Here is a 17,393-nt window from a genome sequence, read left to right on the forward strand (position 1 = left end):
CCATCACTTTTGCTTTTAAAGCCGTGTCCTTCTGATGCTGTGGACAGAGCAGACTGGCTGGAAATTTCTTATCCAAGGCTGCACTAGTGCCAAGCAGCTTATCGACTCCAGTTCCCTCCAGGGCTAAGGGGGAGGGTGTGCTTGCCTGGCACCATGAGGCCATGGCCCTGGGAGGATCTGGCGAGACCTGCTGGAACACAGCCAGGGTCAGCATCACATCTAATGGGAGCAGAGACCTTTTAAAAGAAATGCAAATAAGAACAATGAATCTCTTGTCCATCCTTGAGGGATGGAGTAGCCTATGAATGGCTTAAAAAAATGTAAAAACAAGGTCAATTCAGAGATTGCATTAAATGATGATCAAATCTTTTCCTGGCAAGGAACAGCCAGACTGGCAATCAGCTGCATTTTTACTGAAAACAGCAGATAAATTAACAGGCAAGTGGCTCATAAATTCTTAAGACGAGAAATGCAAAGGTCTGCAAGGATTTTAACCCCTGTGATGGACCCCAGGCAGAGTCTGTTGACTCTGTTCAGAGGAGATGATCCCTCAGTCAATCCAGCAGCACAGAGGAGCCCCAGTGTCAACACTAACCCCAAGCATTCTTTGGGAGAGACCAAAACTGAGAGAGACAGGCCAAGACACTGCAGAAAGCTCAGTAAAGACACCTCTGGAGCACAGAATTTAGTATTTTAGTCTTTCTGGAAGAAACATCTCCAAGTGGGACACCAGAAGGTTTTTGCACCCAGTTGCCATTGCCAGTGTTAAGTGCCTCCCTGCTAAACTCTTGGTGAACTTCAGAGAGCAAAGAACTGCAAGAACCTAACCTCTCTCCTCCCCATTATCTTCACTCTTGTGTTTCTGCCAGCTTCCCAGCCTGCACTACACACAGGGGAAACGACCTTTAAGTGCAGAAACTTGTGGGCAGGGAAGTGCTGGTCCTGCTTTTAGTGAATTAGTTCATTGACTCCTTTCCCCTTCCAGGAAACCCCCAAGGGGATTGACTGTATAACCCTCATACAGCAAGAGAAAAGAGCTAAGTGCTTAATAATGTAAAGAAGAGTGGAGGTAAGAGATGCTCTCCCATCCTGCAGCACCTATGCCAAAGACAGCAGCATCCAGTCCAGGAGACAATGGACATAACATATCCTGCATAACAGGACAAGGGAGAATGGCTTTAAGGTGAAATAGGGCAGATTTAGATTAGGTATTAGGAAGGAAATATTCCCTGTTAGGATGGTGAGACACTGGACCAGGCTGTCCTCAGAAGTTGTGGATGCCCCATCTCTGCAAGTGTTGAAGGCCAGGCTGCATGGGGCTCTGAGCACCCTGGTCCAGTGGAAGGTGTCCCTGCCCAAGGAACTAGAGGATCTTTAGGATCCCTTCCAACCCAAACCATGCTATGATTCTGTGAATGGACAAAACCCCTATACACAAGTCATAGTAGATATATACCAGGAAGGCAGGGAATGGCTATTGAAAAATCCTATTGTCTTGGCTTCTAAAACAAGATTTCTCTTGTCTGTCTGGGAAAAAATCTCAGGGCTGTGACTGAGAGCATGTCTCCCCAGTGCCATACTAGGGCTGAAAATGCCATGGTCCTAGTGCCCTAAGATCTCCTGCTTCCATAATTTTTCCCAAAACACCTGGCCTGTCTTTCTCCCCCACAACTACTCTCTCAGGCTTTCCCCTCCAAATGACATTGCCCTCATCCAGGCATAATAACATTACCATTTTGCAAGAATCTACCTTTATGCTCTTTAATCAGTGACAACCTCCCCTGACAATTAATTCCTGCAGAGCTAATTCAGCACTTGCAACTAAATACTGGAGAGAGGTAAAAATACTGAGAAACAGGTATGGAGGAAAAAACTCTTTCCCTGAAGATTGGGAGGGTGTACACTTCACCCAAGAGAGTTTCTCTGGTGGTTGCAACCATCCAGGCTTGAATTCACAGTGCAGGGATGCAGCTCAGGTTCAACAATGACCATAGGTGACTTTGAGCCACGCAGTCACTGTGACACTGCTTGGACAGGAATACACTCAGCACACAGCAGCCCACCTGCCTCCCAGAACAGGGAGGAAAACACCATCTCCATGCTCAGCCTTGCTCCCTGGGAAGAGCTGAAGGACCAGAGCATGCAGCTCCTGCAGTTCAACATCACACCTGTGCATGATGTAAGCCTAAGAGATGCTCTCCCATCCTGCAGCACCTCCTCCAAAGACAACAGCATCCAGTCCAGGAGACAATGGATGTAATATATTCTGCGTGATAGGACAAGGGAGAATGGCTTTAAGGTGAAATAGGGTAGATTTAGATTAGGTATTAGGAAGAAATTCTTCCCTGTGAGAGTGGTGAGACACTGGACCAGGCTGTACTGAGAAGCTGTGGATGCCACATCCACCAGGCTTCATTTGCTTCCCACAGGTGCAGGGATGCCCAAATTTGTGCTGGCTGGTGACCCATCCCAGCAGCAGGTCATAGCTTGGCAGGCTGAACCTGAACCCAGTGTCCCTCTTGCTGCAGAGAGAAAACAAGCCCTGGGTAAGGCCCAGAGGTGTTAAAGGCAGACCCTAACCAAAGCCTGCAGCAATCCCATAGCATCATGGAAGCACTCTGTACCCAAGGAGAGAACTTGGGACAGTGATGATTAGAAGAGATTAACTCTTTCCCCACAGGGTAGATGAATCTCCAGATGAGACTCTATAGATTTATAGATCTATAGATAAGATACCTTACACCATCATCATTTTTTCCACAGGGGATCAGCAGACACAGCAGATGCCCCAAATCTCCCCTTATTTTTGCCATCCATCCTGCACCTCATTCACCCCCTTCTACTCATCTTTGTGCCACCCCTTCTTTTTTACCCACCTCCCAGCCATCCAGACCAGCTCACCCAAAGCACAGACCAAACCTCTCACTTCCAAGGTGTGCTGCCAGCACTCCTGTCCCAAAAAGGGAGGGCAAAACTCAGCTTGAGAACCAGGCTGAGATTTCCACAGGGAGTGGTACTGCTTGCTGGATACAGATTTCCCTCTTCTTTACACAGCAGCATACAGAGCACAAGGGAAAGAAGTTTCAAGCAAGGTGTTGGGATTTGAGCTAAGCTCAAAAGTTCTGTTTCATTTCTAATGCAGCAGCCGGGTGCTGCTGCCAAAAGGAGCTGCTGATGCTGCCTGAGTGATCTCCACAATCCGCTTTGGCAAGGCAAGGAGCAGCCAGCTTTGTTTTTAAGTGGATTCACTGGACAGGGCTCTCCAGGACCCCCTTCCCTGCCCAGGCTGATGCTGTGGTTTCCCTCCCTCCGAAGCACTCCAGTAATTGGCTTCCTGGCCTCGCCGGGCCGCATCACGAAGGCGTCCAGCAAACAACCACCGGAGCCAAAACACGATTAGAGGGCTCAAACAGCTGCTCCCTCTGCAAAGATCTGGCATCCAGAGCAGGGCTGGAGGCCAAGGAAAGCAGGGAGGGAGGGAGGACACCCTGCTGGAAATAATAAGGCTGAGCCTGTTCCAGGAAAGGCTGCAGTGCCGGATGCAGGAGGAAGTCGAAGCAAAACAGCCTGACCATGGAAGGGACCAGAGCTGTTCCTCATCCTCTCCCTTTCCCCTCTGCCCAGAAAAATCACAAACAAAAGGGAAAGAACTGCAGAGATTGGGGGTTTTGTTGTTTTGCTGGGGTTTTTTTACCAAAGCAGCCTCAAGCTTTGGGAGTGCATGGAGGAACAGGGAGGATGCTGGAAGAACAGCTGGGGAGGCAGAGATGCACACATGGAGGATGGACTGTTTAGATCCGTACTAGCACCACAGAAGTATGAGGAAATGAGATCCTGCCTCTGCCAAAGCACATTCCCAGCACCCCAGTGAGTACACTGTGGTTGCTTTTCACATGCAAGTGCTTTATCTGAAAAATCACAGAATGGTTTTCATTCAGAAGGACCTTCAAGATCACCTAATTCTGATTGCCCTGCTGTGGCCAGGAACATCTTCCATTAGACCACATTGCTCAAAGCCCATCCAACCTGGCCTTGAACACTTCCAGGAATACAGCAGCTACATCTTCTCAGGGTACAATTTATCTCCTAAGTCTGATTTCTTTCTGTAGATCACAGATGACAACTTTTCTGAGAAAGCAAGCAGTTGTTTTTAATAGTGGACAGCATTTCTTTCCATTCTCCACCCACTCTGTTCTCACAGCAAAGCCAGAGACACTATGAGCTCTTATGTTTTATCACAGTTTTACCTCAAACACTCCAGAACAACCCATGGCCATGGCCCTGAGAGATAAAAGTGTGTGCACAACATCCCTTCCCTGTAAACAGTATTCCTGGGACTGGGGATTCCATTTCTTGGTAAGGAAATCCCCAAAACAGCATCTGCCAAAAGCTGGGAGTATCACCACTTGTTTTTTTCTGAAAGAGATTCAACTGTGATTGCCTAAGATAAGATTTGCTGGTTGTAATAGAAACAAGATGTTTCTGTGGTTTAATAACTGCGCCATGCCGTTCAATAGCACACAAGCAGAACAGTTGATTTAAGCTTCATGGACATTTTGGACTCTACTGAATCCTGCATTAGCTTGGAAAAGCTGATAGTGATTGCTTTCTTGCAGAAGATGCTGACATTTTTCCTGGACTCCCTCCCTTGGAAAGCCAGTATGAATTCAGGCAGAATCAGGTCCAGCAACTAAAAATGTCATTTTGCATTTTCTGCTGGCACAAAGCAATTCTCCCTGTGAAATTGAGTTACTTTTGCTGAAATGAACAATTGAGAGAAAGAACATAGAGAAATGCTTTTGAGAAAGAGGTTTCTCGAAACTTCAGCAGCAAACAGGGCAGGTGTGAGCTCATATTCTTTTTTTAATGGTGATTCTGTGGTCAAGGCAGCTGAGTAGGCTGGATCAAACAATCCTACCAGACAGAGGCATCATGAGTCTGCCACTGCTCAGCATGCATTCCTTCTGGCACCCAAACTGCTGGCAAAATTCCCTTTATCTGGTGCACAGGCAGCAAAACAAGGACCACCTCTGTGCCTTGTTAAGCCACAGGACCTTGCTGGCACATGGGACCCACTTCCAGCCTCCATTCCTACTGACAGAAAGAGCCCTGATTCAACATTCTATGCTAATTGCTTTAATGGTCCCCTCCTACCCAAACAGTTCTATGATCCTAAGAAACCGCAGAGCTGGGCGGCTGGAAAAAGTCTGAGTTCACTCTCAGTTTCAGCAGGGATGGGTCTGAACTAGGTGAGCTTGACACCTTGCAGATGAGGTTCAGAAAGCAGATGAGGTTCAGAAAGCTTTCTTAGCTTTTACGAACTCATGCTCTGCAGAGCAAGGCAGCAAGAGGATAATACCTGCCTGAACACCAAGGGCTGCAAGTGAGATGAAAGGCAGAAAAGAAGATAGAGAAAAACTCTGAGATGCTCAGCAGAACACAAGGAATCTTTGTCCCTCTGCAAAGGGATCCCACCCTCTGTCTCTAGACATACGGCTGAAGTAATGCGTGTGACCTGAGTGCAAATCAGCAAGGGGGTCTCAAATGCATCCCCACCTTTTAGTCCCAGAGAAAGTTGTTCAGAAAGTCTCAGCTATCACCTGCCTGCTGTATAAATGGGATGTGCACAGTGTATTCATGCTGGCCCCCACAGTAAGACCAAACCATGTCAGCCCTGTCTTCAGAAGGCAGCTGTGCACAAAGCCTCTTTTCCTTCCAGCAGACAAGGGGAATAAACCAAAACACACAGAGGGCTTTGCACAAATCCTGTGTCCAGGCAGAGCTGGAGTGGAAGACACAAAGGCAGAGCAGAGGGAAGTGAGGTCTCCTCCCACAAGGCGCCCAGTGGGATGCTGGAGGGCTCAGCCCCTCTGGCCACACAACAAGAGTCAGTTCAGCTCCCTCTCTCCCTGCACACAAAGCCTTTTGTGCACCCCCTCCAGACTGCCCTCACCCAGACAGACACAGCACTGTCTTGTGCAAGGCCAGCTGATTTTCTGGGCTGTCAGCGGGGGCGAAGACAATGACGGCAGCTCAGGCACCCCCACAACACTCAAATGCCACCAAGTCACGTGTGGAAAAGCACAGGCTGGGCAGAGAGGGCTGCTGCTCCCCACAGGGAGGGAAGGAAACCCAGGTGTGTGAGATGCTGGCATACTGCCACTCCCTAACCACAATTATCACTGCTCCCTGGGACTCCCTGTGCTTCCTGGCAGTCAGAGCACTGCTCTCATGGGCAACTCCAAGCAGACAGCCATAACAAGACATACAAATTCCCCATACTGCCCGCAGGTCCTGATGTGTATCCTTTGGGCTGGCACTGAGGACAGCAGAAGAGGGATTGGCAATGCTGGGGACAGGCAATGTCATCCCCAGCCTCCTGCAACCTGCCTTCACGACAACACAGCAGCACAGAGGTTTTTGCACAGAAGAGGAAGGATGGGTATAACCACCCTCTCCTCCAAAGATCCCAAAACCATCTCACCTACCCAAAGCTTATCTTTTCCCCTTCCAAATGGACCACCAAGAGTATTCTAGTGGCAGCTGTCCCTGTCCTTGGCAGGAGGGGTGGAACTAGTTCTTTAAGGTCCCTTCCAACTCAAACTCTATCTGATTCAGAGATAACACTCTGCCTTGCTGGACCCACCAGCCTTACAGCAGTACACAACACCGACCCAGCTGCAAACCATCTCTCTGGTTTATGCATGGGGAAACTGAGTCACAGAAAAGCCTCCTTTGCTCTTGGACCTCACTGGATGCAGAGAACCTTGGACCTGAGTGCAGCAGGTCTGCCTGGCACCCTAGAGGCTCACAATATCAGGTCTGGGTAAATAAATAAATGCTGTTGGGGAGAGTAGATGTTGACTGGGGCTTGACAGCCTTGGTGAAGGGCGCACTGTGCATTTTTTGGAGCACCTGAGAGCAGAGATGGTAGGAAGCAGTGCTGAGGGGGCAAGAGGATGGTGCACTTACTTTGGGTCGCTTCCACTGGATGCCCTGAATCCTTGACTTGTAGAAGAGGGAGTCGTCGTTGGCGGGGAAGAGCGGGTCCTCGAAGAGCTGCTTCCGCCGCTGGCACTCCTTCTTCAGCGAGGCGTAGTGCTGGTTCTCGTAGGGCTTCACTGAGGAAAACATCCTTCCCCACCGGCTCTGGAGGACAGGCAGAGCAGCAATGAGACAGGGCACGGTCTGCCCACAGACACTCAACCCTCCTCTGCCACTCTTGAGTGGCAGCACCAAGACATGGTGGCTGAAGACAACCAGCTCTGAGCCCAAGAGTACCTTGTTGATCCGTCTGGGTTGGGGACTCCCATTTATCCCCCAAGCTGGCAAAACGACACCAAACCAGGCATAGCGGTAGATAATAACTGGTGCCCTGCTTCCCAACAAATTTCTAACTCATTTGGGAAAAACACAGCCCTCAGAGGCAAAGGAGGAAGAGACACCCCCTGCAAGATGGGTGTGCACAGCTGTGGGGGCTGAGCCCTACCCAGAGCACCCCACCACAAAGCCTCAACTCACAAAACTGTGCATTCCATGATTTTGTCAGAGACACCAATTTCTCAGCAGACTTTATCAGATCGGTTTTTAATTAAAAAAAAGGTCTCCTGGCAGAGCGCTGCGTGTTTCTGGATTAATTATTCTTTCCTGACAAGCGTCTTGCTTCCAGGGCAGAGATGTGCATTTAGCAACCCAGCCAACAGCAGGAAACCATTGCTCAAATGCCCCCCAGAGAGAGATCAGCACTTCTCCACCACCCCTGCCTTTCGGTCACTGGTACCAACCCCTTTGCTCAGGCACAAGGAAAAGGAGTGCTCTGCATAGCTCCCCACTACCTAATGACAGACTTCTTCCAGAACTCCTTCCATAAAGTTTCTCTGTATTTATTTTTAACAGCTATGTACAATCCTTATCTCTCCCCAAAATGGGATGTCCTTTTTCAAAAGCTGGCCATTAGTGACCTCAGTCTGGAAATATCTAGTGTGGTTTCCTAAAGAAATGGGAATGTTTGTGCTACATAACCATGGAAGCATGGAATCATTCAGGTCAGAAAGGACCTCTAAGGACACCAATGCACCAACCCAGCAGTGCCAAGCCCACCGCTAAAGCACGCTCCTAAGTGACATAATCCCAGCTTTAGTCTCCAACATGGTAAAACTAAGGGTGCTCCATCCAGTGGGTGGATGCATCCAGCAGGCTGACCTCTCATCCCTCCTGGTGAGACATATAGAAACCATATGCTTGCTGTGGTATCACAACACGAGGTGGGATAATGAAGTTGTGATAATGGCTAATCAGAAGCAGCTAATTTGTAAGCACCCAAAATCCCAAGGATTATTTGATCACTGATGGCTGGCACCAATTTAAGCAGCAGTGTGACATCCCTTGTTAATGAGCCACTAGGATTAGCAGAAGGAAAGTAGGGGTCTGAGAGCTAACTAATGCCCATTCTGATGATCCAGGAGCATTGCCCACCCAGCCAGCCTTCTCTCCTCTGGGAGAGACAAAAACACTTCACTTATGGAAAGCTGAAGAGCAAAGCACAGGTTTTAATTGACAACATTTATCAGCTTGATTAGCAGCACAAGTGCTCATCACTCAGAGCTTAAGTGAACCCAAAATAATCCCCTTGCTGGCTGCTCCACAGACCTGTGCTACTGAGGAGGAATTGCAAAAGCAGCTCACGGGGATTTTCTCCCTCCCATCAGTACCAGATGCTTTGTAGCATCCCAGATGATACAAAGAGGCCCAAGTGCATCACCTGCCCTCAGAAAAGCCTTAAAAATAAATGGCCTGATATAAACCTGTAGCCATGACATTTTCTGAAAAATCCTTTCCTTAGGATTTTTTTCTCCTGAGAAGCTGAGAGGCCTCAGGAACAAAATGTAAACAATGGTTATCTGCTGCTGTGGAATGCAACAGGTGCATTTGTGATTGGTCTCATGCAGTTGTTTCTAATTAATGGCCAATCACAGTCAGCTGGCTCGGGCTCTCAGTCCGAGACACAAGCCTTTGTTATCATTCCTTCTTATGCTATTCTTAGCTAGCCTTCTGATGAAATACTTTCTTCTATTCTTTTAGTATAGTTTTAATATAATATATATCATAAAACAATAAATCAAGCCTTCTGAAACATGGAGTCAGATCCTCGTCTCTTCCCTCATCCTCAGACCCCTGTGAACACGGTCACATAAACCCCCAAATAACACACCAAATTTACTCCTTGTGGAAAGGCTGGCAGCCTCATTGGGCAGTCAGGGAATCCGCCCTGCTAAGAGGGCCAGGGAAGGCACTGGCCTTCAGATCTCCAGCAGAAGAAGGGGTGAAAAATAAGGGAGATTTACCCAGGGAGGTCATGGAGACATCTGGCACAGAACAAGCTGCTTTTGAGTGACAGTGAGGCCAAGACCTTCACAGTGATAGCACTCAATGCTAAAGAGACACGGGGAAAGCAGCAGTGCTGGGAAAGGATGGTTGGCAACTGCCTTCTGCAGGAATACAACAGGCTGAGAGAGGAGGAAGGTGCTGTGAGCTGACATGCAAGATGAATTGCCTGGACTGGTGCATGAACTGGGCTGAAAGACATGAGAGGATATTTCCATGGGAGGTTGTGCAGAAAGAACCAGTGGGATTAGGAAGGGAGCCTGGAAGGGAAGGGAGGAGGGAGGTCTGGTGCCTTTCTAATAGCCATGCTCAAGTTAAAGGCAGGAATTTTAGGTTTGATGTAGGAGATGCTGGATGCTTCTCTGCAGCCTGTACCATGGCCAAGGGCTGGCACTTGGCTGCTCATTCATAAAATTACTGCTACACCCTGCACCTTGGAGCTGTGCTTTCCAGTGATCGCTGCAACACTGACTTTCACAAGACACTCTGTGCAATGTCCATCCCTATGAGAACAGGGAGCCAGTCATCTCAGCCAAGGAGTTCCAGCCTTTCTGACGCCCAGATCTGCCTGAAATTTGCCCTGCTATCCCACCCTACAGTGACTGTCACCTTGCCAGCCATCTGTCCTCGCTGCAGGGCTACTCTCACATGACAGCCTCTAGATGGATTTGAGTTGCAAAGGAAATGCCAAGCAGAAGGGGAAGGGACACTGTTCAGGATCATTTAGAAAAACAAACAAATAATAAATAAAACACCTTGCAAAATAATTAAAAGGAAGGGGCAGAGGGAATGTTCTTAGGGCAGCGTTAAAATTCATTACTCTCGCTAATTTGCAGCGTTTCATGCTTACCAGGCTGAACTTCACCTCTGCCACGTTAAAATGCCCAAAGGCTGTCTAATTACTCTTTGCCTTCTTGGACCAAGCTCAGCTGCTCCAGGAGCGCAAGAAGTGGGTGTTTTCATGCCTGATTTGAATTAACAACTCTACACTTGCATATGCATGTGTTTGCCTGTGATCAGGGAGGGGAATCTGCACTCACCACTCAGCACGAATTTTTATTAACAGTGGTCTGATTCCAACCTCACTCCTGCCATGAAGGAGTTAAACAAAAAAACCACTTTGTTGGAAGACTGAGCCAGACTTATGACTTGGGGGTGTTGTGGACTCCCCTTTTCACCTCCAGCATCACCCAGGTGCTCCAGCTCCTGCCAGCTGCTAACAGCCATGGCTCTAAGAACTGCAACAGGGAGAAGGATTGAAAGTGTTTGCACTGGCCAGGACCAAATACCTGCTGAAAGGCTCTTCCCTCCTCCCCTCCAAACATCTTCCTCTCCTTGCCTTCCAGCTCAGAGGCTCCTTGGGTGGCTGGTATGGGCTCACCAAGCTTGTGCTATGCAAGGCTGCAGCCTGGCCAGGAGCAAAGCCTCCTTGCTTTCAGATCCTACAGCTGCCTGCCTCCAGGTCAGACAAAACACTTTGTTCCAAAGGACAGGATCTGCTGCCCTTCAGCTCTGCTCCCACTAAACAGGAGAGGGCTTTGATATCACATTGCAAAGCAGAGGATCAGCCAAGGAGAAGACAAAGCAGGAACCAGGCATGTGGTTGCACAACCCTCAACCAGGTGAAATGTTATGGGGCTCAGTAGTGGGGTGTTCAGAGCAGCAGGCAGGCTTTTTATAAATATGTTATTTAAATAATTTTTTACAGCCTCCTTGGGTGTTTCTGTTGACAGACATGTGGCAACATCAGGGTTATCCTCTCACCTACCAACACAGAAGTCCAGCTCCGCAAAGGAAACCCTGTTAATGCAAGGAGAGCTTTACACACTGTTTCTCCAGGGCCCAGAGAACAAGAAGAAGAAGCAGTTGAATTGCCATTCAGTGTTTACATTGAACTTAAGATAAGCATTCCACACCTCCTGGCCAACAACTCTATGCCAACCATGAACAAAAAAGCCTCAAGTCATCTTAGAATGATAGAATGGTTTTGGTTGGAAGGGACCTTCAAGATCCTCTAGTTCCAACCCTCCTCACACAGCTCCCCTGGGCAACCTGTGCCACTGCCTGTGCCATTCCCAAAGCCCTTCCCCCCTCCCAGCTGTGCATGCACCTAGGTTTGCTTTGGACCCCAAATGGCATGGCCCAGAGCCAGCAGCACAGGGCAGCATCCTGCATTAGCAATGCCCACAGAGAGGGGAAGCTGAAACCGCACTGATGGAAATCAGAAAACAAGACATCATTTCTTCTCAAATTGACTGTGGTTAACCAGGGAAGCTAATTCCCATGGGAAGTTACAGGTAGCTCGTGTCCAGATGTTTTTGAGCACAGTTGGACATCTTTACAGAGCAGCTGCTTTAGCCAAAATGCAAATTACTGAACACTCACAGTGGTTACTTGCTGAAACAAAACTGTTGAAGAACAGAGCACTGAATATCCCCTTCTGGCCATTATCTCTTTTCTTCATCAGGTTATACCTCTGTTCTCATTTAAAAGCTAAAGGTGAAATAATAATTTTCACTCTTAATTATGTTTATATCAAGCTCTGATTTTAATCAGTGATTTGCTACAGCACAGATGGCATCCAAATCGGGACACCTTAACACGGCACCTTTCAGCCTGAGGGCTAATTTTGCATGAGCAACCACAGGGACTAGCTGCTCCCCCTCAGAAACTCAGAGTGGTAGATTTAGCTCCAAAAAAACATCCTGGTGGGGCTAAGGGCTGTTTGTTCTAAGTGAGTAAACCCTCTGGCTTTTTGCAAGCATATAAGTAGAGCAAATGCTCCCTGATGGATCCTCCTCCTCCATGAAGCTGGAAAAAACATCACTCTGCAGAGATCCTGGTCCCTTCTGCAAAGCACTCCAAGACCTGCAAAGGAATTTGCTGTCTAACAGCTGGCTATTACAGAAAATAAACTCAAAAAAAATGTCCTTTTGACAAGGGCATGTAGTGATAGGACAATCTGGAATGGCTTTAAACTGAAAGGGAGTAGGTTTAGATTTGATATCAGGAAGAGATTCTTCAATGTGAAGGCGGTGAGGCACTTGCACAGGTTGCCAGAGAAGCTGTGGCCACCCAATTCCTGGAAGTGTTCAAGGCCAGGCTGGATGGGCTCTGAGCACCCTGATCTAGTGGAGGGTGTCCCTGCCCATGGCAGGGGGTTGGAACTGGAAGGTCTTTAAGGCACTTCCAACCCAAACCATTCTACAGTTGTATGAACCAAGAGCAATCTTTCATTAAAAAGCGCATTTGCACCCGGGCCAGGGAAAGGGCAGGGTCACACATCCTGGCAGAGAGCTGCAGCAAGTGACTCCATATCACCAAAACGTGCCTGGCTGTCAGCATCTGCACTAAATCAGCTGCAGATAAGATGTCACATTTGGAGGCTGTTTCCGGCAAGGCACAGGGATCTTTATCACACTTGCTTTATTTCCTCTGGATTTTTTTCCACCAGAACATCAGTCCTTTGTTGCTTAACAGCAAAATGATAGCACAGGGAGAGACATAGCCAGTCAGCAGGTCTGCATGCATGGATTGGGATATTTTGTTCCTGGGAAGGCCAGGGTTAACAGGGGGGTCTGGGCATCCTTGAATAGCCATCTCCTTTAGGAGCCAGTCGGTGTGCTGACCAGGAGCTCCCTTTCTGCTCGGATGACTCACACTGGGACAGAGGCCTTTGACTGGGGAGTTCCTCATTCCTTGCAGCTATGAGTCACCAGTTTGCAAACAGTCAGATGTTGGAGCTGCAGGAGAAGAGGCAGCCCCACACTGGGAACGCTCTCATAACCCTGTGCTGGCTCCAGGTCTGCCTGGCCAGAGCTCTGCACAAAAATGTGGCTTGTGGCACCAGCCAGACCAGCCCTTCCCTCAGCACAGGCTCTAGGATCAGATGGGACCAGGACACATGTCTGAAAGTGTCCTGACACAGGAAGGAGTAACAAGCTCAAAGCAAAGCTGGTGACAGCCTCTCCCACTGGACCAGAAAATGCAGGAGGCTGGAGGCATGCAGGAATAGCAGGGAGAAGAATGAAACAACAGCAAAAGGTGGTGGCAGAGAGACAGACCCAAAAGCAGTGGAAAGAGCAAGGCAGTAACATGGCACCAGGCAGCCTGAAGGAAAGCAGAGATGTGCTGAATATATTCACCACTCAGGGCCCAGCTCAGCCCAATCCATTTGTGGTTTGGGGAGAATGCAGAAGCTAAGTTGTGGGTTTCCTTCCACATGCAGTTTGGTCCCTCACCCAGCATTACTGATTGTGTGATGTTAGGCTTGTTTCCCAGGTCACAGAAGGGTTAAAAACCCCTGGAGATCACCAGGAGCTGCAGGACAAGTAACAAAAGGTGAATTAATAGGCTCTGCCAATGCCAAGTCCCTGGAGACAGCCATGACTTCACTAACCCCTCGTGCCTCAGCACACCCTGACCCTGGTTAATAATTGTAAGGAGCAGCACAGGGCCAGCAACACCAAAGCACTCCCAAGCTCACTCAGCAGCCAATGCAGCTTCCAAAATAACACCTTTGTGCAGGAGAAGGCAGGAACCTTCTCCAGCACATGACACCACTCACACAGAGCAGGTTTTTAGGCACTGGAAAAATACAGTCTAGGAAGAGCAGACTACTCACACACACGGAATCGAGCCACCTGCACTCATGGTCATCCAGACACATGGCTCCTGCCTAGCCCAGGAGGGCTGTCACCCCACATGAGGATCATGTTGAACACAAACCACACACCCCATGAGGACACAGAGATGCTCTGCCCTTCTCAGCATCTATTTTGATCACCAGAAGAGGAGGAGAGAGGATGCTATCTTTGCAGGTTTGGACTGAGAATGTGTTTTTATTATTTATTCAGCATTTCTAATTGAACAGCTAGACCTGCTCCTTTTAAATCTAGTCACACTGACTCCAGTGGGAGCCTTGCACCACATCGATACACTCACACTGGTTTTCCTGCCAGTTGAGCAAAAAAAATTATGGTCTAAAGGCAGGCCTGTACCTTTATGAGGTGGAAAGAGGGAAGGACTAGGACGGAAGAATAACAGGGCATTACTTGATGTAGCCATGTGTGCCTTTTTCTTGGGCATTATGGGTGACAGAGGTGTTTATTTGAGAGGTTGAGGAACTGGAAAATCCATTCAGAAAAGTCATCATTAGTGCAGATAAAATGCAGCACGTCTCCATGCAAATGCTCTGCCTTCAATCGCTTCCGCAGCCTCTGGGATGATTAAAGCAATTGAACTTCAAACACGAATTGGGGAGGAGCAGAAGAGATAACGGGGCTGCAGCTACTCTGGGAGAGTGAGGAGAGGCAGCTGGATCCTCAAGATCATCCCTGCCAGGCCAGCTGGGATGTTTGTCCTTCTGGCTGACCCAGAGCATCCTTCCTGCTGCTTCAGCCCTGACCACTTCACAGCCTGCCCCATCTCCCTCTGGGAATGTTCAAGGAGAGGATGGATGGGGCATGTGGGACGTGTGCCTGCTCATGGCAGAGTACTGCAATGAGATGGTCTTCAGGACCCTTCCAACCCAAACCATTCTGTAACTCCATAACAACACCATTCCCAAGGCAATGGGTTTCTTCTCTCTCCATCACCTTCACCCCTTGCTGCTGGCAGAGCCCAAAACTCCATCCCCACAGAGGCCCAGAGGTACAACCAAGTCCTTCAGGTCTCCTCCTGAGAGGCTCCTGGCCATTCCAGAAACATATCCCTTGACCTGCTCCACTTCAAGGAGGATAGGAACATCTCCTGCAATTCCAGATGATGGAGGCAACCCAAATGCTTCTGACAACAGGCTCCACACCACAGGTTTCACCCCAGTCCTACAGCTCCTGGCCTCAAGTCAGGTCTCAAACCTCTGCCAAGACTCCCACCTTTTGCTAATAAACCACTTCAGGATTTTCTCTTTGCCTGACCCAAACCTGAATAAAAGCACCAAGGCACTCTGTGAACAGGTCCAAGAAGGCACAAAGTCCACTTCAGTCTTGGGTCCTCCCTCCTCAGTTTTCTCTTTGACAGGCCCTCAATCCACTTGCCAGTCACTTCCCAAAACCCACATCCTATAAATTCCAAAGTGACAATAGCAAATATCAGACCACACGTGGGTACTGACTCATAAGAACATTCTCCTTGTCTGTAAAACTTTCAGGATTGACCAGCAAAATCTGCTGGTTTTAAATTTAATTTTACCTCCTTTTCCCTCTCTCTTAACTTAATTTTTCTTACTGTGACTATTCTAAATCATCATGAGCACAAAAGTAATATTTGAAGGCTTGCAGCAACTGATAGTGCTGCTGCTTTTGAACAGGTCTCTCTTAGGCAGACAGGACCACCTCAAATCTGTGAGATTTATTAGAAATACTTGTCAATGGATCCACTCAGCTCTTACAAGCTGAAAGGTCTGAATGTAAGTTTCCACTGTCTTAATTTGAGCTCTTCAAACTGTTTCTGCCTTGGATGCTGCAACTCCCCCAACCTCCAGCCAGCTTTCCCCACCATTACTCCTTCATTTCAGCAGTGCTGCCCGTCTCTAAACACAGAGGTAAGAGTTTGCCATACAACCCTTGGAGCAGAAAGGCTGCTGGTTTCTTCTGGCAGGGACTGGGCATAAACTTTCCCCTTCCTTCAGGGAGATGGATACAGGCCTCAGTGCTGGGCACTGCATCCACTCTGTGTTCCAGACACAGAGTGATGGAATGGTTTGGGTGGGAAGGGATCTTAAAGGTCATCAAGTCCAACACCTTCTGCCATGGACAGGTACACCTCTCACTTCAGGGAGGATTCCTCCCCTTATGAAGACCTATTGCTTTGTGGCAGCCCAGCAAGGCTGGTGCTTGCTCCTGCTGCCATGGCTGGCAGGCAGATCCATCACTCAGCTCTCACCCAAACAAAAATGCCCACCACTGCTCTGGGGTCTGTCTGGATTCCCTGCACAGCCTGGCTTGCCCTCAGGAGGGGGCTCAGAGCATGTTCCTAACCCTTCTGAGCAGCAAGCAGAGAGTGTGGGCTGAGCACAGCGCTCTGGGATCAGGACTAAGCCCCCTCCTCCTCTCCAGACACTGCCCTGCCCCAAGCTCTGCATCTCTTCAGACACTGATGTTGCAGCAGCTCCCAGCTGGAGCAGCAGTCTGGGAGCAGGGATGAGATGCACCCTGTGACACAGGGAGGGGTTTCACTCCCCTGCACGGGACAGGACCCTGGCACAGCCCGTGTCAGACGCAATAAATCACCACTCCCCTGCTCCTGCACGAAGACCTGCCAGGATCCAAAGGCAACACCTGCTGGGCAGGCAGCCAGCACCCACCATCCCCATCCTGCACTCATGCAGCAGTGCTAGCCTGGCTCTGAGCAAGTAGAGTTTGCAGCTGCAGCTTTTATCAAATCAAGGCTTCCCCTTGCTCAGCAAAGAAATCACCTCCCTTAATCACCCCTAAGCCATTCTCACAGTATTTACACATGCTCAAACAACTGGTAGGACCAGCTCTTCAAGGATTTGGGAGCAACAAGCCTGCAAACATTTCATAGGAAGCTTTTGATTATCAGGGTGTGCCTCAGAAAATATAAAACAAATGAAGCCCAAACCCAGAGAGATAAACAGACACGCATCCTTCGTCTCTATACAGGACAGGAGGAAATGGTGGAACAGCCCAGGAGGGGCTGTGAAGGGATGGAGTCAACCAAAGCCACCTGCATCCTGCACCGTGGAGTCAGGGGAGCTCAAACCAGTGGAAATGTGATGAAAACTGGGACAGAGGGTGCTTGCTGCAAGGGAGGGATGCCTTTTGTCACCCAGAGAAATCACTGTATGGATTGTTTGGAGATGTAACCAAAAGAACTCCAGTAACAAGCACAAAAACATGGTGCATCATGGCTTAAGGGAAGATAATGCAGGAGCAGAGCTGGAGCTTTGCCCTTTTCACCAGGAGCTCAGAGACACCTGCTGCTGCCTGTCGTGCTGTAGCTACATTGGAAGCAATATTCTGGGTATCTTTCCTGGTCTGCCCCAG

General features: G+C 48.9%; 1 protein-coding gene across 1 annotated transcript in view; it reads right to left on the reverse strand.

Annotated features, from left to right (window-relative positions):
- CAPN5 (calpain 5) overlaps nucleotides 1–17,393 on the reverse strand; it is a 50,845-nt gene that overhangs the window by 27,940 nt on the left and 5,512 nt on the right. The window contains exon 2 of the mRNA XM_054269748.1: nucleotides 6,973–7,149. Within this exon, the coding sequence (XP_054125723.1) occupies nucleotides 6,973–7,134 (162 nt within the window). The 5' untranslated portion in view covers nucleotides 7,135–7,149. The remainder of the gene's footprint in view (nucleotides 1–6,972; nucleotides 7,150–17,393) is intronic.

The sequence above is a fragment of the Melozone crissalis genome, unplaced genomic scaffold, assembly GCF_028551555.1.
Source record: "Melozone crissalis strain CALT ecotype California unplaced genomic scaffold, PUWL_Pcris_2 ptg000008l_1, whole genome shotgun sequence".
In the NCBI taxonomy this organism is placed as follows: Eukaryota; Metazoa; Chordata; class Aves; order Passeriformes; family Passerellidae; genus Melozone; species Melozone crissalis.